The 26,036-nt window shown below is 34.8% G+C and overlaps 1 protein-coding gene across 2 annotated transcripts in view; it reads left to right on the top strand.

Annotated features, from left to right (window-relative positions):
- Positions 1-26,036, top strand: part of DOCK11 (dedicator of cytokinesis 11) — a 184,681-nt gene that overhangs the window by 111,821 nt on the left and 46,824 nt on the right. The window contains exons 30-41 of one of the 2 annotated variants that reach the window (XM_079123323.1): positions 711-822; positions 1,318-1,356; positions 3,053-3,231; positions 8,232-8,348; positions 10,698-10,773; positions 11,605-11,714; positions 13,843-13,954; positions 19,434-19,500; positions 21,011-21,058; positions 22,247-22,389; positions 23,676-23,791; positions 25,320-25,457. In XM_079123323.1, coding sequence (XP_078979449.1) covers positions 711-822; positions 1,318-1,356; positions 3,053-3,231; positions 8,232-8,348; positions 10,698-10,773; positions 11,605-11,714; positions 13,843-13,954; positions 19,434-19,500; positions 21,011-21,058; positions 22,247-22,389; positions 23,676-23,791; positions 25,320-25,457 — 1,257 coding nt within the window. The remainder of the gene's footprint in view (positions 1-710; positions 823-1,317; positions 1,357-3,052; positions 3,232-8,231; positions 8,349-10,697; positions 10,774-11,604; positions 11,715-13,842; positions 13,955-19,433; positions 19,501-21,010; positions 21,059-22,246; positions 22,390-23,675; positions 23,792-25,319; positions 25,458-26,036) is intronic. The other variant, XM_079123324.1, reaches the window with a different exon arrangement.

Here is a 26,036-nt window from a genome sequence, read left to right as displayed (position 1 = left end):
GTGGACCTCAACGGGAATATTGGATAGTGTTTTGAAGGTCCCTCAAACCACCCATATGTTCAGCAATTCACTGGCAAAACTCAACATATAATGGTATTCCTGGCTAATAGTCATTGTAGTAGCACCATAAAGATACTCTTCTGGATCAAGAAAGGAAAAATGGACATCAGTTGGAGCCTGTGGCCACTCCCCTTGAAGGCTACCTGAACTCTCTACATCCTGTGAAGGGTCATACAGAGTACTTGTCTTCTAACTGTGAAATGGAGCCATATGTATACAATATTTCAGTTCAGGGATTCCCATTTGAGACTCAGTGTAGGAGTTTTATTGGGGGGCTGCTCATGGAAACCAGTCAAAATTCCAACTCCCAGAAAGGAAAGAAAAACAAGTGTTGACCATAAATCACAGTTTGTACAAATAGCCTGAGCAGGCTGGCACCGATGATGCAACCTTATCACATAGGGAATATGTCAAAATCCAATTTCCCAATACGAACCAATATCAACCAATAGCCAATATCAACCTTGCAACAGGCATTTTTAAAGATAACAGTCTCAGGCCTGTTACATTCATTCTCTCCTGAACAGGTTGCATCTAAGATGGTTTAAAACAGTAAAGAGTTCTGTTGTGAAAATTATTGTGGGATAATAAAGTATCAAAATAGTAATGCCTTCAAAAGATGACTTAATGTGTAACTATTTTTTATTTAGGTTCTGGCTGAATACAAGTTTGAATTTCTACAAACAATTTGCAATCATGAACATTACATTCCTCTGAACTTGCCAATGGCATTTGCAAAACCCAAACTGCAGCGAGTTCAAGGTATATATTTGCATTTTCCATCATTTGAATTTTTTTTAACTTTTTTGCTAGCTCTAGTGTAGTACAATGTTTTCTAGCTAAACCAGTGAACTTGATGGTATCGTCAAAATTGTTACTATCAGAAGCTAGGTCCATTAATGGTATTTTGCATTTCCTTCATAGTATCAGTGGCAGTATTCATTGTATGAAGAAATTTTGTGTGTTACATAGATTGCTGCATAAACACAGATGTCAGATGCTAGTAAAATTGCTCTCTATAAAAGTGTTTAGAATCTTATTTGAGACTAAATGAAGAAAAAATATATTAATGCATTTTTGCTGGAAGCATTGAAAAAGAAATATAAAGGCAGAGTAAAATGGTAACATGTACTGAATTTATGAAATGCCATCAGTTTTAATCTCCATTGCTAGTTTTGTTGAATGCTTTGTTGTGTAGCACTATTCTTATGTTACTGTGTTTTTTATTTGTCCCTTTTCTTTTCATATATTAATTAGATTTTTTTTCATTTGCGGTGGACCGTTTGACTTCAGTAGGTAGGTTTAACTCGGTTCACTCTAAAGTAGTTTGCTGTTTTTAAACAAAATTGACTTGATGAATGGCTAAGATGGATGGGGGCTTTGTTTGCTGTTCAAATCCTCCCTAGCCAAAATGGACCTTTAATTGTACCTATAAAGTGTAAAAGGTGGTGTGCTTGTTTACTTTTAAAGTGTGCTTGTGTGTTGAAAAATGAATCAGCTTTCAGGTATCTGCCTTCAGAAACCAAGTTCCTGTTGCCAGCCAATATGGCAGCAAGGAATGAGCGGAGGTGTATATTCTTCAAGTGTGTGCTACCGCTCCCAGGCTTGCCTCCTTTTCTCTGACCCTGTTTAATAGCTTACTTGGCCACAGTTTTGAAGGTATGGTTGAAAACACATGATTGGATTTATTCAAATCACTGAAGTAAAAAAAAAAAAATTACTGTTTGCATAATCTACCCAGATAAGGTCACCTTGGTTAGTCCATACTGGCTCTTGTACATAGAAAGTGATTGGCATTCACAAAAGAGCATGACCAATGCAGGAAGAAAATCATCTGCCTTGGTCTTCTACCCAGGGGTTTTCGTGATGGAAATACAGTCAGTGAAGGTGGAGAAAGTATTTTCAAAGCATCCAAGCACCACCTTATTACATTCTGAGCATATATAGCTCACATACTTCCCCCACTATTTATTAATGTCTCTGAGGATGTCAGGGAAAAGAAGGGGTGGACAGATAATCAGGATTCAGGTTATATTGGACTACTCACAACATTTATTAAGACATACTAGATACATTGCTTCATTTTAAGTTCTGAAGAGGCACAAAAAGAAATGGAAGACATGTCCTATAGCTATCTGGTTAAACTAAATTAAGTGGTAGGGAAGAGGAAATGAAAATAGTAGCAAGCCAGTCATGGTGGCACATACCCCTGTATTCTAGCTACATAAAAAAAAAAAAAAAAAAGTAAAAATTTACTGTGGAAATTACTAATCTTGATCACAATTCCCTCTGAATTGTTATAAGGCAAGCTCAAACTAGGACATTGACATCTGTGATCTAAACTAAACTTTGGATCTAAAAAGTAGTGAAAGGCAGAGTTTAAAGTGGTGATTTTATGAAATGAAAGATTCGTATTTGTGTGAATTAGACTAAGATGAGGCCGTTTTACTTATTGTTTTGTATTCCATGTATATATTCAGGTCAACATTAAATGGTTATTAAAGCAGTCAGTACATAAGACTGTCAGAATAATTCAATTCTTAGTTTCTCTTCCTTTTCCCACTTTACAAGTATGAATGGACAAGTAAGTCCATCATGGTTGTATAGAATTATTTGAGTTTATAGTTGTAATGAAATCTCTTCAGATATAAAGAAATGAACTGAGACATTGCCAAATATAGAATTTTTCACTCTATGTTTGATTCTAAGAATTCCAAGAGTTTAGAAGAATAGGGTAAAAATATCTCAAGACTTTCCTGCTGACTGAAATAATTATTAAAGTTATCATCTAGCCCTAATTAGAAGTGTTCCCATCTTGTAAAATTTTGCATGCTCATTCCATATGATAAAACATTGCTCAGATTCATTAATAATAAAACTTTAGTTCTTGCTAGCATGATCACAAATTATTAAATGTTAATTACAGTATTTTAATTGTATAGTAATTTTTGAATATTTTTATAAAAGGGTTATAAATTTTATTGTACTGCAGATTCAAATCTTGAATACAGTTTATCAGATGAGTATTGCAAGCATCACTTCTTGGTTGGTCTACTTCTGAGGGAAACCTCCATTGCTCTTCAAGATAATTATGAGATCAGATATACAGCTATATCTGTCATAAAGAATCTTTTGATAAAGCATGCATTTGACACTAGATACCAGCACAAGGTAAGAATGTCCATACAATCTTCAGTATCACATTAGTAAATTTCTGACACTTTTCATTCAAGATGAAGTTTATAGTAAGGAGCACAATATGAGCATTAATGGAAATGTATATTTACAAATAAGTTTTGTTTCCATTTCGAGTCATTAGATTTAAAAGATAGTGTTTAGGTAACTGTTAAAGAAAAATAGTGGTTTCCCAAATTACAAATATGTGTTTTTGGTGCTGGAGATCGAGCCCAGTGTCTTGCACATACTAAAAATGTGCTCTACCACTGAGCTATGTGTCCCCAGACCCTCATATCCTTTTATCATATTTAAAGAATAAGATTTATTACATAAACTAATTATGAATAATTTTTTAAAAACAGATGAAGCCATATATTCTGTCAGTTATTTACCTTAATATTCACACTTAAATATATATACATATATCCCTTAATATTTTGTTGATTAAGTGGTTAATAATAAGACATGTTAACTATATCATATATAAAATATATTAGATGAAGTTTTTCTTCCTGAAAAATATGTGATGGGAGTTACTATCAATAGCTGTGGGTATAGATGTAAACTTTCCATAAATTACACATTGTCTTGGTGTTAAAACCACAGCTATGGTTGCTTTTTCCTACACCTTTAACATATATAAAATAATTTTATTGATGTTCAATTTTATGGGTTTAACAAAATAGATTGCAAACTATTTGGATTTGGAATACCTAACTTACTTCCCTGGTATCAAATGGCTCATGGAAACATCATACTGTTAAATAATTTGTCTATTTATTTTCATATTCAAATATAAACAAAATCATGGAGTAATTTATTATTGTAATTATTTTGAAAAGCTGACTTGGAGATGGATTTTATTCTTTTTCAATAGTATTGCCATTTATCCTTTAGAAAATACTTGCTGCTGACATTCACACGTTTTTTTAATTACCAAGATTTTTTAAACTCATAAATCTTGTTATATTTTACATGATTCTGTCCTAAAGTACATTAACTCCTTAACTTTAAGATTTAATTTATTGCTTACTGCAGCTAGTATTGTGTTTGTTACATTATAACTATAAAAACATACCCCCACTATAGCAGTCTGCGCTACTATATGCCATTATTTTTTTGTGAATGTTGATATTGGTTTAGTGTAAATTGATTGTTATAATATATCCAGATTGAAAGATATCCTAAAAGTCTTCCAGTGCAACCAAACTTGGTCATGCCTTTAAAGATACCAGTTATTCCAGGACTCTGTTTAACTGCTATGTGTCCCAAGTGGTGGGGAAAAGGATCAAATGCAATGAGGAAGAAAGTGTATTTAGCTCTGATTTCTAAATGATTCACAGGAAAAATACAAAATGAATTTACCCTCTCCAAAGCAGGAAGTTGTATTTTTCTCCAGTGCTTGTTTAGATGAAAGTGAATGAATACAGGATTTCATCAATGTCTTACATAGAGGTAGAATTTAAATATTTTACACCACAAAGTTGGACATTTTACTGCTCTCAAAATTTAAAAAGTATGTGCATGCATATATAAACATATACAGAGCTATTGTTATCTAATTAGACAATATTACTGTTTGAGGTTTTAGACTAAGGGAAAGCTTGGTATAGGAAGCTTCATTACTCATTCAGTGACTTCTAAAGCCCTTTCTTCTTTGTTTAGAAGCTTATCCAGGCATTAAATGAGTATAGGGGCTGGGCAAGATGCACTCAACTATACACCCAGCTGAGGTCACTTGGGAGGTTGAGACAAGAGGATCACAAGTTTGAGGCCAGCCTGGGCAAAGCAAGACCATGTCTCAAAATAAAATTTTAAAGAAGGCATGTCTGATGATATAGCTTAGTGGTAGAGTGCTTGCCTAACATGTGAGACTCTGGGTTCAATCCCCGGCACCAAAAGAATTTTAAAAAATGAAGGAAGGAAGGAAGGAGGGAGGGGGATGGATTATAGGATTATAGCGAACTTTGCTTTATGGGCCTAGTTTACAAAAGCTTCAATTATACTGTGTTGGATGAGGATTTAAAATGTCTTTGTATTGTTTGGTGCAAAGAGTTTACAGGCAACCTGGATAAGAGGTCATTTGTCAAATACATTTATATGAAACATGTTCCTCATTCTTGATGATGCCAAGCGGGGGTTGGGAAGAAGGAGTAGAATGTCTCCATAGTTTTCATCAAGTCCTTTAGAGTGACCCCAAATAATACATATTTAGGTTTGAAGAAATAACGCATCCTATGGAGAGCTTGTTTTGAGATTTGACTTCCTAGTCATCCCCCACCCTTTTTAACCACATGTACACTCCTGAGCCCCTACTCTAATGAAATTCTGGAGATATTATTGGTCCCCCAGTTTACTCATGAACTGCCTGGAGAGATCTCTTAACTTGTTCTAATTACCAGGAGACATCTTTCCTTTTAACAACAACAATGTCTGAAGTCTGACATTTGTTCTACTGTCTGTGTATTTCCTGTACCCACTATAAATGATGTTAACACCTAAGAGAATTGGAATTTTTACTTCTTGTTGGGCTGTGGGCAAATCCTTTTTTCCCTTTCTTTAAAAAGTAATCCACATATATTGCAAAAAATAAAAATCAAAATGCCTCTGTCCCATTCCTTAGCTCCCTACTCCAATTCATCTCTTTCAAAACAACTACTGTTATCAGTTTATGTATACTTTTACTTTATATGTGAACAAGCCTTATGATAAATATACACACATAATATGTAATAGAAACCATCATGCAGTTTTCTTTTTCACTCAGCAATACATCCTAAAGATTAGATCTACCACATTTTTAAAAGAATAGTTGCATAGTATTTCATCACAGGGCTATACCTTGTATTTATCTATTAATAGATTCTTACAATGTTTTCTGTCTTTAATGCAGGTAAAACTTAATATACTTTACAATGACTGTATGTTTTCCTGTATTTCTGCTCACCTGGGAGTATTATTACTATCTCTTTCCCTAGATATTACTCTCAGAACTAAATCATATTCCTATCTAGGAATATGTTAACAATAGCAGCAAAACTTTATTGAGGACTTGCCATGTGCTGAGGCAGGAGAATTGTGAGTTCAAGGCCAACCTCAGCAAATTAGTGAGGCCCTAAGCAACTTAGCAAGACCCTGTCTCAAAAATAAAACATAAAAAGGTCTGGGTGTATGGCTCAGTGGTTAAGTGTCCCTGGGTTCAATCCCCAGTAACAAAAGAAAAAAAAAAAAACCACATTAAGTAGCCAGTAATAGATCTGAGGTTCACTCATGTCTAATTCCAAAACTTGCACTCCTAACTGCTAGCTATACTGCTTCTCAAATCTCAGATGGGACACTGAAAAATTAGAAAAAGAAGGGTAGTCATCAAGCTGAAAAATCTCAAAACCATAGACATGGAAAAAGGGAAGTAATGAAGGCTATTCAGCCTTGTTAAGAATGAATTAAGATGAATAAAACAAACTTCTAATAAAAAAAAGAATGAATTAAGATGGATGCATGGGGGTGCTAGAGTTGTGGCTCAGTGGTAGAGTGCTTGCCTGGCATGTGTGGGTTTGATACTCAGCATCACATGTAAATAAATAAGTAAGTAAATAAGTAAGTAAATAAATAAATAGATCCATTGACAACTAAAAACATTTTTTAAAAAAGATACATGCATGGTAACTGTTTCCAAATATTTAAAAGGTCACTATGTAAAATGGGTTTTCCCCCCTATCTTCAAAGGGCTAGGATTTTTAGTAAGTTTTACCAACTAACCATTGTCGGATTGCATGTAAGGACCATCCCTTCCTTAGGCAGGATGTTAGACTACTGTAATAAGTTCTTGATGTACATCTTAGTGGTTGATGCACATCAACATCATCTGGGGCAGCCCAGACCTACTGAATCAGAATCTTCTGGTGAGAGAGACTATAATTGATAGGGTGCTATGTTAGAAGTCTGTTAAGATGGGTTCATGAAATTCACAAAAAAAGTGCAAACAACCAGTTAACATATGAAAAATTGTTCAACCTCAAGAATAATCACAGCCTGGTGCAGTGGTAGGCACTTGTAATCCCAGCAACCCAGATGCTGAGGCAGGAAGATGGAAAGTTGGAGGCCGACCTCAGGAATTTAGTGAGACCCTCAGCCACTTTGTGAAACCCTGTCTCATAATAAAAAATAAAAGGGATGGGATGTAGCTCAGTGGTAGAAAACCCATGCATTCAATTCCCAGTGCCAAAAAAAAAAAAATGAAATGAAACTCAAACAAGTGAGATACTATTGGTCTTGTATAGTCTCTAGGTTGATCATTTTGCCCTCGTGGCCTTATCAAAGCTCCAAATTTCCCAAAGTCCTGAAATACAAAGGGAAACTCTTATGCTATCACCACCATTGTTTTCTCTGATCTGAATATTTGTACATATCCAGTGAGAAATGTCTGTAGCTGAGGAAAACAATAAGAATATTTGTATAAGAGGCAACAAATTGGTTGAGTGTTAGTAGCCAGCTTTATTTACTTATTTACAGATATGTCAGTATCCTAAATATTCTTATTTCCTATGGCACCAAGATCAGATTATTGTAATTGCAGTTTTAATCAAAGCAAAAAGTGTTTCTTGAATCAATACAGTAATTCACTGTTTTTCACTTCTTCCATTTTTTTATTCATTCAGCTAATGTGTATTGACTATCTACTATGGGCCCAGGCACTAAAGATGAAGCAGTGAACAAGACAGATAAAAAGAACAGGACTAGTATTATATGCTTTATGGGTCGACTTCTAGTAAATACAACATTTTACTTTTTGTAATTTTATTTGAGGGATATGATTTGACTTTCTATTGTAATTAGATCCAAATGCCAACAAAGTTCTGGGTAATTCATACGTCACTAAATTGTTATGAATGTTAGTCCACTTATATTCTTTTAAGTGGATATATGGAGCCAATTGTTTACTTCTAACGTATACATGTTATGCACCAATTAAGCTTTTGTTAATTGTGTTTCAGAACCAACAAGCCAAAATAGCACAGTTGTACCTCCCATTTGTTGGACTGCTTTTGGAAAATATACAGCGACTAGCAGGTCGAGATACTTTGTATTCTTGTGCCGCAGTGCCTAATTCCGTAAGTATTTGCACCTTCTGTTGGAGTTTTATTCTGTTTTACTAAATGCATTTGGAACTGAGGTTATATACTGGACATATGATCTCAATTTTAAGAGTTCACATTTTATTTCATTTTCACATCTACACCTTTTCCCTAGAGCACTGCTTCTCAAACTTTAATTTGCATTTGAATCACTTGAGGATTTCTGTAAAACAGATTCTAATTCAGTAGTTCTTGGGTGGGGCTTGACAGTTTGGTTTCTAACAAGCTTTTGGCTGCCTCTGGTCCAAGGATCACACTTGGAATAACAAGGTTCAAGAGAATCCCTTGTCGCCAGTGTTTTGTTCTTAATATTTTTTGTTAATATACCTTGATATATTTATTCGACTTGAAAACTGAATAAAAAGCTATTCCCAGTGGCACACTCCTGTAATCCCAGCAATTTAGGAGGCTGAGGCAGGAGGATCACAAGTTCAAGGCCGGCCTCATCGACTTAGCCAGGCCCTAAGCAAGTTAGTGAGAAGTTGTCTCAAAATAAAAACGCTGGGGAATGTGTCTTAGTGCTTAGGCACCCCTGGGTTCAATTCCCCCTAGCCAAAAAGAAAAAGAAAAGAGTTTCTTCACTTCTAGAACACTGGGGGTTAAACTGTATTATGTCCTTTGCTTCTGCCTTCCCTTGGTAGTCTCTTTTAGTTTATCACAATTGGTCTGTGCTTTGTTTTTATCTACCTTAAAAATAAGGAACTTTGGCTAGGCACAGTGGTGCACTCCTGTAATACTAGTGGCTTGGGAAGCTGAGGCAGGAGGATTGCAAGTTCAGAGCTGGCCTCAGCAATCTACTGAGACTGTAAGCAACTCAGCAAGACCCTGTCTCTAAATTAAAAAATACAAAAACAAAAAAGGACCAGGGATGTGTCTCAGTGGTTGTGGCTCTGGGTTCAATCCCCAGTACCCTCTCCCCCCAAATAAAGAAGGCACTTTGGAGGTAGTCAGCCTCCTATTCGGCAAAACAACATTTTACTATTATAATAATTAAAGCATTCCTTCTTAAATAAGACCTAAAAAGGTTTCTCTTCACTGGTCCTAGTTTTGTCTTCTAGAGACACATAGCACAAATCTGTTCCTACCTCCACAAGCTATCCCTTCTACAAGTCCCTTCTAAATTTTTCTCTATGCTAAGTATTTCCATTTCATCATTTTTCATTTCAAATCCTTGAATTTCTTACTCATCCCTCTTCAAGTTTTCCAATTTACTAATGACCCTATTATGGTATGGTGTTAGGGGCTGGGGATTAGTTCAGTGGTAGAGCACTTGCCTACTATGCCTGAGACCCTGGGTTTAATTCCCCCATACCACAAAAAAATAATAAGAATGATTTAAAAACTTTTAAAAGATGGTGTTAGCTTGGCACAATGGTGCATGCCTGTAATACCAGCCACTTGAAAGGCTAAGCCAAGAGGAACACAAGGTTGAGGCCAGTCTCTGCAATTTAGTAAAATGTTTCCTCAAAATAAAAAAAAAAAAAATAAGAAGGGCTGGGAATATAGCTCAGTGGTAGAGTGCCCATGGGTGCAAACCCCAGTGATAGATAGATAGATAGATAGATAGATAGATAGATAGATAGATAGATAGATCTTTGTATAGAATTATACATTTTATATTAGTCTGCCCAGTGAAACTATTAACTCCTGCTCCTTTCCATGTTCTTTATGGCTCATGATCACCTTTGCACTTTGTACCTGTCATTTTATTGGGTGGTACGTTAAACTGTCCTTCACAACTTACTCTGGAAATTTTCCTAGTGAAATTCCCCAGATAATTTGTTAAACCTGCCCTAGGTTCCTGAGAAAGCCACTTTTAAGTTTGCCTGATGGTTTGCTTGCTTGTTTGCTTGTGGCACTTGTCAATTAGCTGAATGTGTTTGCTATATCACCTACCTGGGTATCAGGCTGGTCTTTCTTCACAAACACCATACGTGCTTGTGTTCATTCCACATACATTGAACACTGATATTTGGAAACATTTCATTCGTCTCTTCTTTCTTTTGCAGCTCAATTTAACTTCAAGCTTCTGGCCACATCCCTACTTCTAGCATTGCCCCAGGCTCCCAGAAAGAGTGCTGAACCATGATTGTAATATTGTTCCAGTTACAACCAACTAAAGTTATATCACTTGGCCAGAGGTCATAGTTATAATACTATGCTAGTAGACATTTTTTAGAGAGAGTCACCTAAATATAGTACTTGATTTAGACTTTCACAGTGAGCTTTGTTTAAAATCTGGGTGTCATCTTATTCTGTTAATTCAGATTTCTCATGCTAGTGTACAAATTTGTTTAATAATACAGGTATCATGTTCTGTTACAGGCATCCAGGGATGAGTTTCCATGTGGCTTTACTTCACCTACAAATAGAGGGAGTCTGAGCACTGACAAAGACACTGGTAATTTTTAAATTATACATTTAAAACTCATATATCACTAACTGTTTTGAAATGCACCCCATAGGAGAGGGGGAAGGGGAGGAAAAGGAAAGGTTACTAGGGAATGAGATTAATCAAATTATCTATGTGCATATACAAATGGCCTAATGAATCACATTATTATGTATAATTATAATGTACCAATTAAAAAGTGGAAAAACAATGTATACTTTACTTCTATATTTTTGAAATATTTCATAATAAAATTATAATATCATGATCTCTACTAAAGTTGAATTAAAAATCTGACTCATACTTGCAACCACATTTCTTTGCCTCAGTTGTCTAAGTTTGTTTAAAATGTTGCTCAATATACTTGAGAAATTAGAAGATAATGAGAAAAACACTGGTTTCCCATCCTGTTATTTGCCACTAATTTGGGGCAAGATACTACCCTTTTCTGGGCCCAAGTTTTCTTTCCTATAAGAGTGTTCCTCAAGTTACATGGCTTTATTTTATGACTTCCAAGGTATTACTTGTAGTTTCATATATAGCAAAGTGTTTTTTTTTTTTGTGCTGGGGATCGAACCCAGGGCCTTGTGCTTACAAGGCAAGCACTCTACCAACTGAGCTATCTCCCCAGCCACAGCAAAGTATTTTGAGAGGTAAAGAATAAATTGTTTAATCTTTACTTTCTTCTGGTGTTTTGATGTAATACATAAATTTCACATTTTAGATAACCAAGATCTAGTCCCTATAGTATATATTTACTTAAATTTATCTAATACTTATTTTAAAAATATACTCAATGGTTCCTCCAATTGCTAACAAGAGCTTGGCCTTTTTCCCCAGCCTATGGATCTTTTCAAAATGGACATGGAATTAAGAGGGAAGATTCAAGGGGTTCTCTTATCCCAGAAGGAGCAACAGGATTTCCAGATCAGAGCAACACTGGTGAAAATGTAAGAACCTAAGTATATAGAATAACCCTAGTGGTTTGTTAGACTACTAGTATTTCTTTTTATGTAAATATGCTGCTCTCTACTCTCCTGTTGTTTAACCTAAGTCTGCAAAAAGCATCCCATAATTCTTGGATATTTTAGCAATCCCTTTCTACCCTGGCAATTACTACTTGAATATCTTGTTAAAAAAAATAGTGTGAGGTTTTCTTATTTTATTTATTTATTTATTTATTTATTTATTTACTTATTTATTTATATTTTTGAGATGTGGTTTATGTTGCCCAAGCTGACCTCAAACTCTGAGATCAAGCAAGATATCATCCCACCTCAGTCTCCCAAGCAACAGAGACTGCAGGCATGTACCATCACAATTGGCTTACTTGAATATTTCAAGCTATTTGATGGGAATAAAGAATTCATATTTAAGCATTCTAACCCTGAATTTCACCATAGCACACTGTAACCTGTTTCAGAGAGGTAAGGTTCGAGTTTATTATATGTAATGTGCCTTATCATTTAAAACAAAGCACATACTAACAGGATCGATTCAGGCTTTCATTTCTTTGTAATAATGACATTAACTTGAGAGAAATAAATTTAGGTTGCCAAATTGATGGTCTCACTCCTAGCATCACTTAATTGGAATATGTCTTCCAACTCTTCCATTAAGTTGTTTCAAGTCTAACATTAAAATCTGAATTGTGTGTGCCTTGAGTCAGAGACTGCATTTCAGACCAGTAAAGTTTTGCTACATTGCTATGTAAAATCATAGAATCATAAAAGTAGAGTTGGAAGGGTCCATAAAAACAATATGCTCAAAATCTTTGGTTACAAATGAAAACTGAGATTGTGATTTAGAACAACCACACAACTATGGCAGGACCATACCCAAATTCAGAATTTTAAATCCATCTCTTTATCTCCTATATTATGTTCTTAAGTATGTATCGGAATCACATGGACAAAATAATAAAAATGGATGGCTGGAACTTACCCCCAGAGTGAAGTTCAGTAGGTCTGGCACAGGGCCTACTAATTTATATCTCTGAGTTCCTGGGTGATGCTGATACTGCTGGTTGGCAAGCATCCTTTGAGAACCACTGGACTACCTTGAGCCTTTGAGTAACAGTAATTTATTCAAAATGGGTGCTATATCACACTATTTAGAATTATGACAATAGACATGGTTAGAGGGAAGGAAAATACAAATCAGAGCAGTTAAATGACTTGCTATTAGTCATAGCTAATAAGCAATCAGCATTTAGGTCTGTTATGTTCCAAATGAAGGTTCTTCCTTAGTAAATCCTACCCTAGAGAATGAGTATCCCGTTTAGCTCCACTAAAAGTATTGGTTTTCTTTCTTTTCTTTTTTTTTTTTTTTTTTTTTTTTTTTTTTTTTTTTTTTTTTTTTTTGTGGTGCTGGGAATTGAACCAAGGGCCTTGTGCTTGCAAGGCAAGCACTCTACCAACTGAGCTACATCCCTAGCCCAAAGTATTGGTTTTCAACAAGGGTAAATTATTTAGGAGATTATTGTTACTAATTTACAAAAATCCTCCAATAAAGCAGATTTTTGTCATGTTTAACTTCTGATAATTTTAACAGATGTCATTAAGCAGCAGAATAATCACTACTTTGTAGAGGCTCTAAATTTGAAGTATTACTAGGTCCTCATTAGTGTAGTATCTTGTCATAATATCACAAACCCATCTTTTAGATAGATTTTCTGAACAATAATTGAAAGTTGGGTTTTAATAAACTCTAAATAAAAGTTCAAATTAAAGTTTAAAATGTTTGTTTTCATATACCTTAAATGCGTCCTCCATATGTTATTTTTTCTCAAAAAGCCACATATATTATTTTTAAGTGTTGCTACCAAAACACAAGCATATGAGAATGAATCATATGTAGTATTCAGACTATCTTTATGAAGACCCCAAGATAATTTCCAGTGATTCTACTAGGTACTCTATTAAAAGAGATTCAGCCCGTTTACCTGTCAGGTATGATATATATTGTTTTAGGTTTAGAATTTGCCCAAATACAACTAGTGATAAAAATAGTTATTAAGCTTAAACCCATGGGAAATTATGATTTATTGTTTCACAATACCCTATCTTTATATTACAGACCCGACAGAGTTCTACAAGGAATAGTATATCTCAGTATAACCGTCTAGACCAGTATGAAATCAGAAGCCTCTTGATGTGCTACTTATATATAGTAAAAATGATTTCTGAAGGTGAGTTACCAGTGTACTGAGCACAGGCATGTAAGAAATAGAACTTTGGGGATGGTGATACAGCTCAGTGGTAGAATGATTGCCTAGCACTGAAGAGAGAACGAGAAAGAAAGAGAAAAAGATCTTTGTAGATTCTGATCTTAAAGTGTACCTCAGAATAAGTTTTTTAATCATATAGGTTTGATTCCTTGAAATAATTTAAAAATAATTTTAGAAATTAACTTATAAAATGCTGTAATGTTTTTAGAAGAGCTAAACATTTTTCATTCAGCGTATATAATTCATTAGATGACCAATATAACAGGAATGAATTAATAATAAACACAATTAATACTTAACACTTTAGCTTTTATTTGACCCAGGATTTGAAAAATTGAAATAAAAAGACAGGAAGGGTTTTCTGAAGGTAGGAATGCCACCGTGATCTTTGTAGTATCACCATCTGGTATTGTCTGGTATCAGGTTGTTAGGCTGCTTTTCTTCTTGATGGACACTATATTATTTACTTATGTTACCAGTTTCTCCTTATATTCTATATGATGGAACACAACCAAAGGATTTTTATAAACTGCATGTCCTCTGCAAGTAAATTCATATTATCTTATTATCAAATGCCACATATATTTACACAATTCCCCACCTCTTCTTCCTTTTCTCAATATTTTTGTATTAAAAAAAAGTACACAAGAATGAAAAACATAAAAGCCACCTGGGTTAAGCACTACACAGTGCATACATATATTGAAATATCACATGGTGCCTCATAAATATGTAAACAATAAATCTAAAAGAAAACAAGGCACCTGGTTCGGATCACCATATTGTTATTTTCTATTTTCTTTTTTTTAATATTCTTTATTTTTTAATATTCTTTTCTTTAGGGGGCTGGGGATATAGCTCAGTTGGTAAAGTGCTTGCCTTACGAGTACAGAGCCCTGGGTTCGATCCCCAGCACCAAAAAAATATATATATTCCTTTCTTTTGCTGAGGATCGAACCCAGGGCTTTGCATATGTTAGATAAGTGCTTCACCACTGAGTGAAACCCTTAGCTCATATTTGGAAAAAATAATTTGTGGTGCTGGAGATTTGAACCCAGGTCCTCATGCATACTAAACCTGAACTCTGCCACTGAGCTACATTCCCAGCCTATTTTTAGTTTTAAAAAATTTTAGTAGCTATTAGCTGCTTTAAATAATTTTTGTAACAATGCAGGATGTAATACATAAAATACCCTAGTTTAAATCTCCAGTAATGCAAATAAAAGACATTGAATAAATTGATAATCAACTAGCTAGAGAAACATTAAAACCATTAGCTCGATGTGAATAATAAATTGTAATTACATTGATAAGTAATAATCTTTAAGTTTAAGTAATGTACTAAATTGTAAAAGTAAAAAGTCAAGAGATTATATTGAAGCTATGTGATGGATGTCCAAGTTTTGGGAAAGAAACAAGTTAAAGGGAGAGAATTTTTACTACCAGTGGTATTTCATTCTAAGAGATAATGGATAAAATCACAACCTACAGTTTTTGTCTTCCCACAAGATTAAAAATGGAAGAATATGGAAATTGCTGATGTTTATGGAATTTCTCTTTATACACAAGAATGTTCTAAATATTTGATCACATTTGTGATGGTTTCACAACTCTGAATATACTATAAACTACTGTATTGTAGACTCTTTAAATGGTAATTTTACAGTAAATTAATTCTCTCAGTAATTTTTTAAGACACCCAAGTGATAATATGAAAAAAGAACTGAAAAATAAAATGTCTGGATACCACTACAGCCCAAAGCAAGCAATGGGAGAGTGACAGAGAGAGAGAGAGAGAGGGAGGGAGGGAGAGAGAGAGGGAGAGGGAGAGAGAGAGAGAGGGAGAGGGGGAAAGGGAGAGAGGGAGAGGGATAGAGAGAGGGAGAGGGGGAAAGAGAGAGAAAAAATGAACAGAGAAAGGAGAGACTGTGTAGTTCTCCCCTCCTCCACTCCAGTATACACACACACCATGCATACTATGCTAACCAGGGACAAGTCTCTGGCTGGCTTTTTTTTTTTTTTTTTTTAATGTCATGGGTTAACCCATGACCGTTTTATTTCTTGTGACCTTTATAGTTCCTCTTCTTGTGTTGATCTTGCTTGTGGTCTGCCAAATATTTGGTCTTTGTTAATTAGGTTTTTCTTTCTTCTGTTCTTGCCTTTTGAGTTTCAAAAAGTACATTTTCAATAACTTATATACAGTCTCTGTCCTATGTCCTCTTTATCCTTTGTATGATATAATGTCATGCTGTTTATCTGTAAAGTCATGTCCATTTTATTCTGAAAAATGCTTCTGGATCCTTTTCAATGGTTCATTGTAGTCACCTTTTCTTGTTCAGTAAATATTTTAGTTATTCTATATGCATTTAAATGTTGAGCTCTTATTGAGTCCACACCCTTCATGGTCTCTTTTGGCTTTCCTTTTTTTAATGTGTCATAAACAGTTGCAACTTTAACATCAACAAAAGGATGAATTACCTGTACATTTTCATATGGAAGTAGAGGAATTCTGAAGAATCAATTTCGTTCTATATTTTAAGCTATATTTTATTAACTGACAGTAATTAACTATTTCAAAGTCTTAGAGTCATTTGCCAAACATTTTCAGGTCTTAACTGGTTTATCAGATCTAGAAAAAAGAAATCAAGAGTCAGTAGTTATCAGTTACACAGTCTGAATTGACAGGAAGTCTGTCCTCTTGAAAAATTTGCTTTGAGAAAGAAGATGAAGGGAATTTACTTCTTTTTTTCTAACTGTATCTTGGCTTTTCTTTTAAGTGTAGGCCCCAAAAGGGCACTCTCAGAATCAGTTTGAGGCTTAACTGTGCCATATCCTGCACATGTAGATTCATTAGCATTCTTCTGAGCAGCTTGTTCACAGGAAGGCATCTCGGTACTACCATCTCTTCCTGAAAAGCCAATATTGTAACAAGGAAGACCAAATGCTGATCTTTTTTTCCCACTAGATTTTGAAGTATAGTCAAAAGGAAATACATTCAAGGCGAGTGTTTCCTTTTTCTGTATAAAAGGGGCAAGCACACTTGTATCATAACCAGGCATATTCTCCTCTGAAGTTTCAGATACTATCTGAGTAGGTGCACTTTCTCTTGAGGAAACACTGGAAAGGCTCCAAGAGAATCTAATCTTGCTTTCATGGTTTTGTGTGGAGACCATTTTTGTGACACTTGTTTCATGTTTCCTTTTTGGCTGGCCAACTTTATTTTCAGGAAAGCTTGTGTCATCTTGAAATCCATCCCTCTTTTGAGAATCAAATGTAGATGTTAAAGGAAAACCTGAAAATGACTTCAGGTATGCAGTGCCTCCTTGTGTGGTAGGCTTGCTATCATTAGAGGGAGTTTTCTCAAAAGAGGTCTCTGGAACTTCAAAGAGGTCTTGACTACCAAATGGAATTGGAAACTTTGGACTTTGTTCCAGTTCCATTTTAGTTATAGGTTTCATCTGTTCCTTATGTGGTTTCTTTACTGATCTTATAGGAACATGCACCTGAGTTAACTGTGTAGGCTCCCTGACTGAAAAAACTGGTTTAGTCTTTTGAGTACAAGGAATGAAATCGTCGTCATCACTGTCAGAAAAAGAAATATGAATCTTTGGCTGGCTCAATTTTACCGTTGCAGAAAGTCTTTTATTTTCTTCTCTTAATTTTTTGGTTTCTGCATTGAGCTCAGCAATAAACCTAAGATTTTGTTGTTGCATATTGTTAAATTCTTGCTGCAGTGTATTCCTATATGCTTCATTTATTAAACAGCGGTCACACGTTTTTGCATTTAACTGGTCTCGCAAGTCATGAATGGTATTATTGAGGATGTCATGCTGTTCTGTCAACTCTCTAATTCGGGCCTTGGAGCGTGATCGCCTTCCATCTGCTACTTGTGATTTCCTCATATTTGTTAATTTTGTCTGTAATCGGTACAGTTCTTTATCATGGAGCTCTTTTAGGGTTAACCATGTCTTTTTAAATTCATCGGATGATAAGTCACATACACTAAGGTGCACTTTATCTTTTTCTGAAGATTTCCTATCCTTTCTCCACTCTTCTCCACCCGTGTTGCCTGCCTGCATCGTGTTTCACAGATTGGTAACAACTGAAAAGGTCCCAGTGGCTTCACAGAGAAGCTTAGAAAATGGCGGAGGAGTGACTGACTAAGAGTATGACGCCACAAAAATCGGCACTTCCACCCCTTACAGACCTTCTATAAAGTTGATTTAGGGCACAGGTGGGCGGAGTGGGTATCAGGAGTGAATCGAACATACCAGAGTTTTTCTAGGAAGTAGGCCCAATGGATTTTTGTTGGTAAAAGCTGCTGTGCGGAAGAGGGGAGCCTGTGTCATCGAAATGGCGAGCGGCCGGCTGCAGACCGGAGACCGGAAACCCAGTGAATTCTGGGGAAGACCTAGCTCCTTTGGACAGAAAGATACCAAAATGCGTTGGGGCGGGGGGAGGGGGGTCAGACCAGAAGTCACTGCTAGCTTAATTTTTAACACAAATTGAATTTGACTCTTAACATTTTTTAATCCTGATGATTAATATTTTATAATCATTGAAAGCTATCAATATTCACGGTATTGTAAAACAACAGGAAGTAGCTAAGTCAAAAGTACACAAACTCCCTAATCCCCTTCACCCCTCCATAAAGCCAACATTGTCTCATCCTCTATCCCTATCTTCAGAAGACTGTAGCTGGGTTGGAAATTGAGTCATTTTCATAGTTTTTGTGATATCTACAAAATTTTGATGTTTAGAGAGGGGTCTTCTAACACCATTAGCTATATCAGAGTAGAATAAAAATGGAATGGAAAGTTAAGTAATGACAAGATCTTAAATTTCTCTTTAGAAAGAATCTTGGTGTGTTGGGGAAGTAAAGAAAAATGTATAAAAAGAGAAGTATGTGTGATAGATTTAAGGGATAAAGTACAACACAACTTCCCTTCCTCTGTCTTCAGGGATAATGTGGAGATTGAAATAAGCCATCCAAAAGAATATTTACAAACTAAATAAATAGAAGTGTGGGAACAGCTGGGTATGGTAGCACATGCTTGTAATTCAGCAACTCAGGAGGCTAAGGCAAGGAAGATGGCAAGCTGGAGGCCAATCTGAGCAAGTTAGCTATAACCTGTCTCACAATAAATAAAAAGGCCTAAGGATGTAATGCAGTGGTAAAGTGTCCTTGGGTTCAATCCCAGTACTACCACAAGAGTAAAAAAATAATAATTAGAGTGTGGAAGCTGAAATACTCACTGATTAAATGATATATTTGCAGTTAATTCAAAAGAAAACTTTTGAGCAGTGGATAGGGAGAGGAGTATATAGATGAAACAAGATTGTGAGTTAATAGCTTGTTGAAGCTGGATTATTGGTACTTGGGGATCTCACTATGCTATTTCCTCTCATTTCAAGATCTAACAATTTGTTCCATTTTCAGATACCCTCTTAACTTACTGGAATAAAGTATCTCCTCAGGAACTCATAAACATTCTTATACTTCTAGAGTAAGTTACATTAATTTATTTTCATAAACTTTCTCCTTATTTGGGGGAGTTTAAATATTACCATTTTTCTGTTTTTAACAACTTATTTGCTAAAAATACAGAAAATATTAAATAATTTTGAAACTGCAGAGGATGGCATTCTTTACCCATAGTTAGAAGAAAACATATAAAGAGGGAATACTTGCAATATTACAGAAAACTAGCTAATAATAGACTGTCTTCACAGCCCTGCCTTTCTGTGATCTGGAAAACTAGAAGTGTTATCAGCTGTCCTCCATCATTCACTTGTAGCAGATGCTGGTTTAATGAGCAGCTTAAATGATTGGAATTTAGAATCTGTACTCTTATGTAGAACTGAGTAATTCTCACTTCATAAAGACACTTGGATAAACCTAGTCTGAAGATAGGAAATTGTCTTATATTGTATGCTTAACTATTTTCACTTCATTATTAAATGCTAAAAGAAAAATCAGACATAGAATGAAATGCAAGAATTTTTAGATAAATGGAACACATGATTCTTATGTGCATGTGCAAAATGCAAAGAATAATCAATGTGTAACTGCTTGATTAAAGTCTCAAAATTTTGCAGAAAGTGTCTGCAGACTAAACAACAGTTAAAAAATTTTTGAAAAATGCTATAATTATACTGAAATATTTATTAACAAAAATGTCTGATGTTGGGGGTTTGCTTCAAGAAAGGCAGAAGGGCCAGGCCTGGTGGCGCATGCCTGTAATCCCAGTGGCTTGGGAGGCTGAGGCAGGAGGACCACAAGTTCAAAGCCAGCCTTAGCAATTTAGCAAGACTTTCAATAACTCAGGGAGACTTTGTCTCTAAATGAAGTATAAAAAAGGGCTGGGGATGTGACTCAGTGATTAAGAACCCCTGGATTCAATCTCTGGTACCAAAAAAGAAAGGCAGAAGGTAAGGAGAGTGGAGAAGATCTTATTCAACCTGGGCAGAATTTGAACATGAATGGCCATGATAATAGATGAAACTGGAGGTATTTTTGGGGGGGGGGGGGGGGGCGGGGTGCTGGGGATTGAACCCAGGGCCTTGTGCTTGCAAGGCAAGCACTCTACTGACTGAGCTATCTCCCCAGCCCCAGCTATCTCCCCAGCCCCTGGAGGTATTTTTAAATGCCATTGTACAATATATAGAATATGCCCCACTTGTAGGGTTTATGAATTCTTTTTATGTTAATTACTATGCTAGATATCTTTGCTGTGATATGTTACAGAACACAAAGGATGATTTGCATTAGCTGGATTTTATTTAACTTGTCATTAGAATTGTATATAAAGATGAGGTAGTTTGGTGCTGATGTAACTGCAGCAAATAAATTGTAAAGTTATAATCTGACAAGCACATAGTTATCTGGTATATCTGTAAAAACATAATATGACTTAAGTAGACAATTCTTTGCTAACTCATAACTTTCTGAATATTACATGTTAAATTATAGCAGATGGTAATATATTACTAACATGCTATTGTTTTTCTTTCTAGAGTATGTTTGTTTCACTTTAGATACATGGGGAAAAGAAACATAGCAAGGTAATTGCCATAGCACAGCAATACCCATTTTTCCTTCTCTTCCCAGTAGAGGGCAGTCTTATTCATTCCATGTAAAACATAGATGATTAATTTTAGGTTAACATTAAGACACTCATGCTTTATTTAGCATGTCCCAAGTTTAAACTAATGTGAACTGATTTTTACATTTTTAAAAGGGTAAGGGCTAGAGTGATATGGAGAGTTTATACCTTATAAGTTCTCTAAACTTAAAACACTTGCTTATCTTTCCCGAAGGACTTAAAAAGGGGCTAGATCCAGGCAAAGGTAGAAAATCAGAAAATGAAGACAATTTTAAGATATGTTTTTGCCTACAATCTGTCAATACTCACCCCAATTCTAAGGTACCTAGAAATTCCCCTAGAAGTGATTAGGATATATATCATTTATTTATCCTTTTTGCCTCTTAAGATCTAGTGATATAAATACTTAAGGAAATGTTTGCAATGCCCCAAGGCAAGAAAAGGTACTTGCTTATGTCAGTAATACATATTTTAGGAGTAAGAATTGCTCATTTAAAGAACTTAGTACAGGTTTTTTTTTTAAAGTCAGATTTCATAGTACTTCCAAAAATCCAAGAGACTTTTGGATAGGATTTATTGCTGCATCTACAGAACATTCTAATAATAGATTGTTTAGTGATGAGGGTTCCAGTTTCCACCAGTATTTTTCCATTACTTGGAGCTGGTATGACCATTATTAACATGAGCCTTAGCCTTTAGGATTCTGCCAGCTTCCCACTATTTTTATTAGACAGTTTTCTTCTTTAGTTCATAATGACCCAGTTGTAAATTTTAAGTGGAATGTTAACATTATAGGAAAACAAAGATTCACAATACTTGGCCACAGCTTTTCTTAACCCCTGTGAAAAAAATGAATCTTATTGGAATGTTTTCCACTTAATTCCAATATTTTTGATGAGAAAGGGAGAAGTGGGAGTCTCTCTCTAAATTCCTTACTTGCATTCTTATAATATAGACTGTTTTAAAGATTCATTAAAATTTCATACAATTTCCCATGGTACCTCATTGAATGCAAATAATAGTTGATACAATATTGAGCATAGTATTATATTTATATAGAAATCTAATTAAATTTTAGTGAAAAAGAATCTGGCAATGAGTTATGTCATTAAAGCACTCCAGTTCCTAATTGTTAATTTTATTTTAGGATACATGATGCCTGGCTATCAAAACACTTTGGAATAGACCGAAAATCACAAACTATGCCAGCTCTTCGAAACAGATCGGGAGTAATGCAGGCCCGGCTTCAGCATCTTAGTAGCCTAGAAAGTTCTTTTACACTTAATCACAGTAAGTGTAAATATATGCAGTGAAAGGGCTGTGTAATAGTACTCGACCCTAAGTTCTGGTTTAAATTACCAATATGGTCGGAAAAAGTTTTCTATGTATAGATGTATTTGCATGCCTCTGTTATATATTTATATATAATCATTTCATCATGTATGACTTATATATTTTTGTGGTGCTAGGGATCAAACCCAGGGCCTCATGCATCCCAGCCAAGCACTCTACATCTCAGCCACATCCCTAGTCTATAGAATTTTCAACTATTTAAATAATAGTAATTTTAAAAGATTTTCTTAGTATTAAAGAAATTAAATTTTTCCCTTGGAATTGTTGTTCTAGTCATATTTTGATAATGGATACCCTTTTTCCTGCTGTTAAGCTTTAATGCAAATATCAACATCTTAATAAATGGTATGTACAATATTTGTTTAGTTACTTTTGTTCATTTAATGATTAGGGAATTATACATGCTGAGTTCACTGCAGAAATCACTGAACTCTAAATACTGTTTTGGCAAAGGTATATTTCAGACAGGTTGAAGTACTGACAAGGTAGATAGGACAAGAAGAGAAATCTTGCCCAGCTCGGGAAGCTGGAGGGTTATGTAAATGGAAGCTGTCCTCTGAAAAGCAAATGTTAATAAAAACTGAGAATAAGAAAAACTTTTGTTTCTATACAGTCCTCTGGAGGTTTCAGCAAAGGAAGCTAGTGAAGCTGGCTTAGTGATATGGGCCAATAATAAAAAATAATGTCTTCAGAAGATAGACCCTAAGCTGATAGATTAAGGACCTTTAAAAATTATAAATATTAAAGGCTTCATCTTCTTATAAAAGTATAAAGAACCTACTTCCTTCTAATTCAGAAACAAGTCTCATATCATTGGTATAATCAAAAAACATCTTACTGTAGAGCACCACTGTACATAGGTAGCTGAATTTTATGGGTTTTTCATTTTTGCACAAATAATTAGTGGCACAGCTAAATTGCCTCCTACATTATTTCCTAGTTCACCACTGAAATCATGCCTCCAAAGACGTGCACACCTACCTCTGTGCTACAGAGCTGTTGATAAAGAGCTTATGTGAAAATTTAATGAGATAGATTAACCCAGACCATATTTAATTAAGGAATAAATATAGTGAAACACATTAGGTCTGATGGTATTGTGAGCTTCCTTTCTTCTTGTCTCCTTGAGTCTTTGGGAGGTCATATAATACCATTATATGATTCTCTGTGCTGGGCAAAGTTTTATTTACTTCTTATTTTTTAATTTACTTTTTAAATCCCAGGTTCTGCAACAACTGAAGCAGACATTTTCCACCAGGCACTTCTTGAAGGCAATACGGCTACTGAAGTTTCTCTGACAGTACTAGATACTATATCATTTTTCACCCAGTGCTTCAAGGTAAAGATGAAGAGTAAATATTCAGTTGGTATCTTATAGAGAATACATTTTATAATAACTAATTAGAAACCAGATAGTGTAGTGAAAAGGACAGTCAGGTAATATGGATGGCAAACCTAGTTTGGCTACTGTGTGACTTTAGATCACTGAGACTTACTTTTCATCCATAAAACAAAGGAATTGAACTAATTGGCCCTTAAGTTCCCTTTTGCCTCTTAAGTTCTGTTATTTTATTTTCATATCACAAATAGTGTCTTTCATACTTTGGAATAGTGAATGATTTTAATGGAAATTATGAGTAGATCAGTTTGCCAAAATACCCACTGTGATGAGATGTCCTGCCAGGATAGTTGATGTCCAGGCAAGCTGGCTGGCTTCTCTAGTCAGGAGCTTTGGGTTTTTCTCAGATGTTTGCCTCTCAGTGCAAGGCATCATTACTTTGATTTTAAAAAGAGGGCAAAGCGGTTATCTTGCTGAGATAGTAAAGGGGTAAAATTGGATAATGGATGTGAGAGTACTTTGAAAGTAAAAAGTACATGAGTATAATGTAAGATAGCCTTAGTAGGAGAATCCAAGGCGGGGGTGTCTCGTTTGTTTTCTCTTGAATTATACAGATATATTTCCTTCCTCCTTCTCTAAGTAGTTTAGTTAATTTTTTCAGCCATTTCATGTTTCAGCAAGTATCACATGTTTTCTCTCAAGTGGAATCTAGAAAATAAAATTAAAAAGGTGAAACAAAAGTAAACGGAGGCCTATTGGAAAAGAGAAAAGGGACCAGGGGGCTTATGTGGCAAGAAAGAGTGGATAAGATTAGATCATGTTACATGCATGTATGGAAATGTCACAATGAAATCCATTAATTTGTACAGTTCATGTGGTAATAATTATAATTTTAAAAACTAAAAGTTCACAAACTAATAGATAATTTTATACAATTTGTTGTTTCTTTTATGTCTCTTTGTAAGAGGCACTTAAATAGTTTACATGGTCTGTTTAATAGTGATACCTATCATTATCTCTACTCATAGAGGATTTAATTTATCACAAAGGCTAAACATGTCTTATACTTGACATATTTTAGAAAGTAAACTAGGTAATAGCCTTAAAATAAAACTGGTATTTTCCCTTAATTCTTACATTATGTAGTCTCCCTTAGAGAAATATAAAGACTGGTTGTCTTGTGGTTATTTTAAATTTACTCATTTCTTAATTGAGAAGCAATATGATATAGGTTAATAATAATGCTCTTCCCACACCAGTTGTATATTTTGCTATGTTGTATTGGAAAAATAAAATTTCATCTATTTTAAATGCTGGACTTAAATCTTCTAGTTGTAGTTTATGTAGTATTTTGAGATTTCCAAGTTGAAAAGATGACACAAATAGTTTTTAATGACATTTGAGAGCCTTTTATTTTTCTGAAACTTCAAATAGTATTTTCATAAGCAGATATTGGTCAAGTCAGTTCTCTCACTCTTGATGGGGCATAAACTATTTCTGCAAATTATATTTTTTTCATGTTTTCTAGAGCCAGCTTTTAAACAATGATGGCCACAATCCATTAATGAAAAAAGTATTTGATATTCATCTAGCTTTTCTTAAAAATGGACAATCTGAGGTATCACTGAAACATGTATTTGCCTCACTGAGAGCTTTCATCAGTAAGGTAAGGACAGAAGCTTTAGAGCTGTTAGTCGCTCTTTTTTATGGCAAAAGGAAAGAGGGAAAAGAAGATTATTGTGATGATAATGAAACATCAGCTAATGAAACCATTAAGTACTGCCTTTGTAATTAAAGTACTAAACAACAAAATGCAAAAGAGGACCTGACCAAGAATCACCTAAAATCAGAACTTGCTTTTAATTTCACCATTACACATTTCCTATTTCAAGAGTGCCATTTTCTTTTTTCTTTAGTTCTTATTTGAATTTCTTCCAACACCTATTACCAGGGTTATAATAAAAAAGCAAATTTGACTGGTTTTTTGTTTAATCTGTGGTTATATATTTGGTATCTGTTGGTTTTTTTTTTTTAACAGTGAAATTTTTTAAAATTTATTTATTTTTTACAGATGCATGATTCGTTGTACACAAATGGGCTACATCATTTCATTTCTATGGTCGTACATGATATAGATTCATCACATTTGTGTAATCACACATGTACATAGGGTAATGATGTCTGTCTCATTCCACCATTTTTCATATCCCCCTCCCTCTCCTCTTATTTCCTTCTATATGATCTA

Source organism: Sciurus vulgaris, assembly GCF_902686455.1.
Source record: "Sciurus vulgaris genome assembly, chromosome: X".
Lineage (NCBI taxonomy): Eukaryota > Metazoa > Chordata > Mammalia > Rodentia > Sciuridae > Sciurus > Sciurus vulgaris.
The sequence above is the reverse complement of the archived record's forward strand: the minus strand, read 5'-3'. Positions and strand labels throughout refer to the sequence as shown.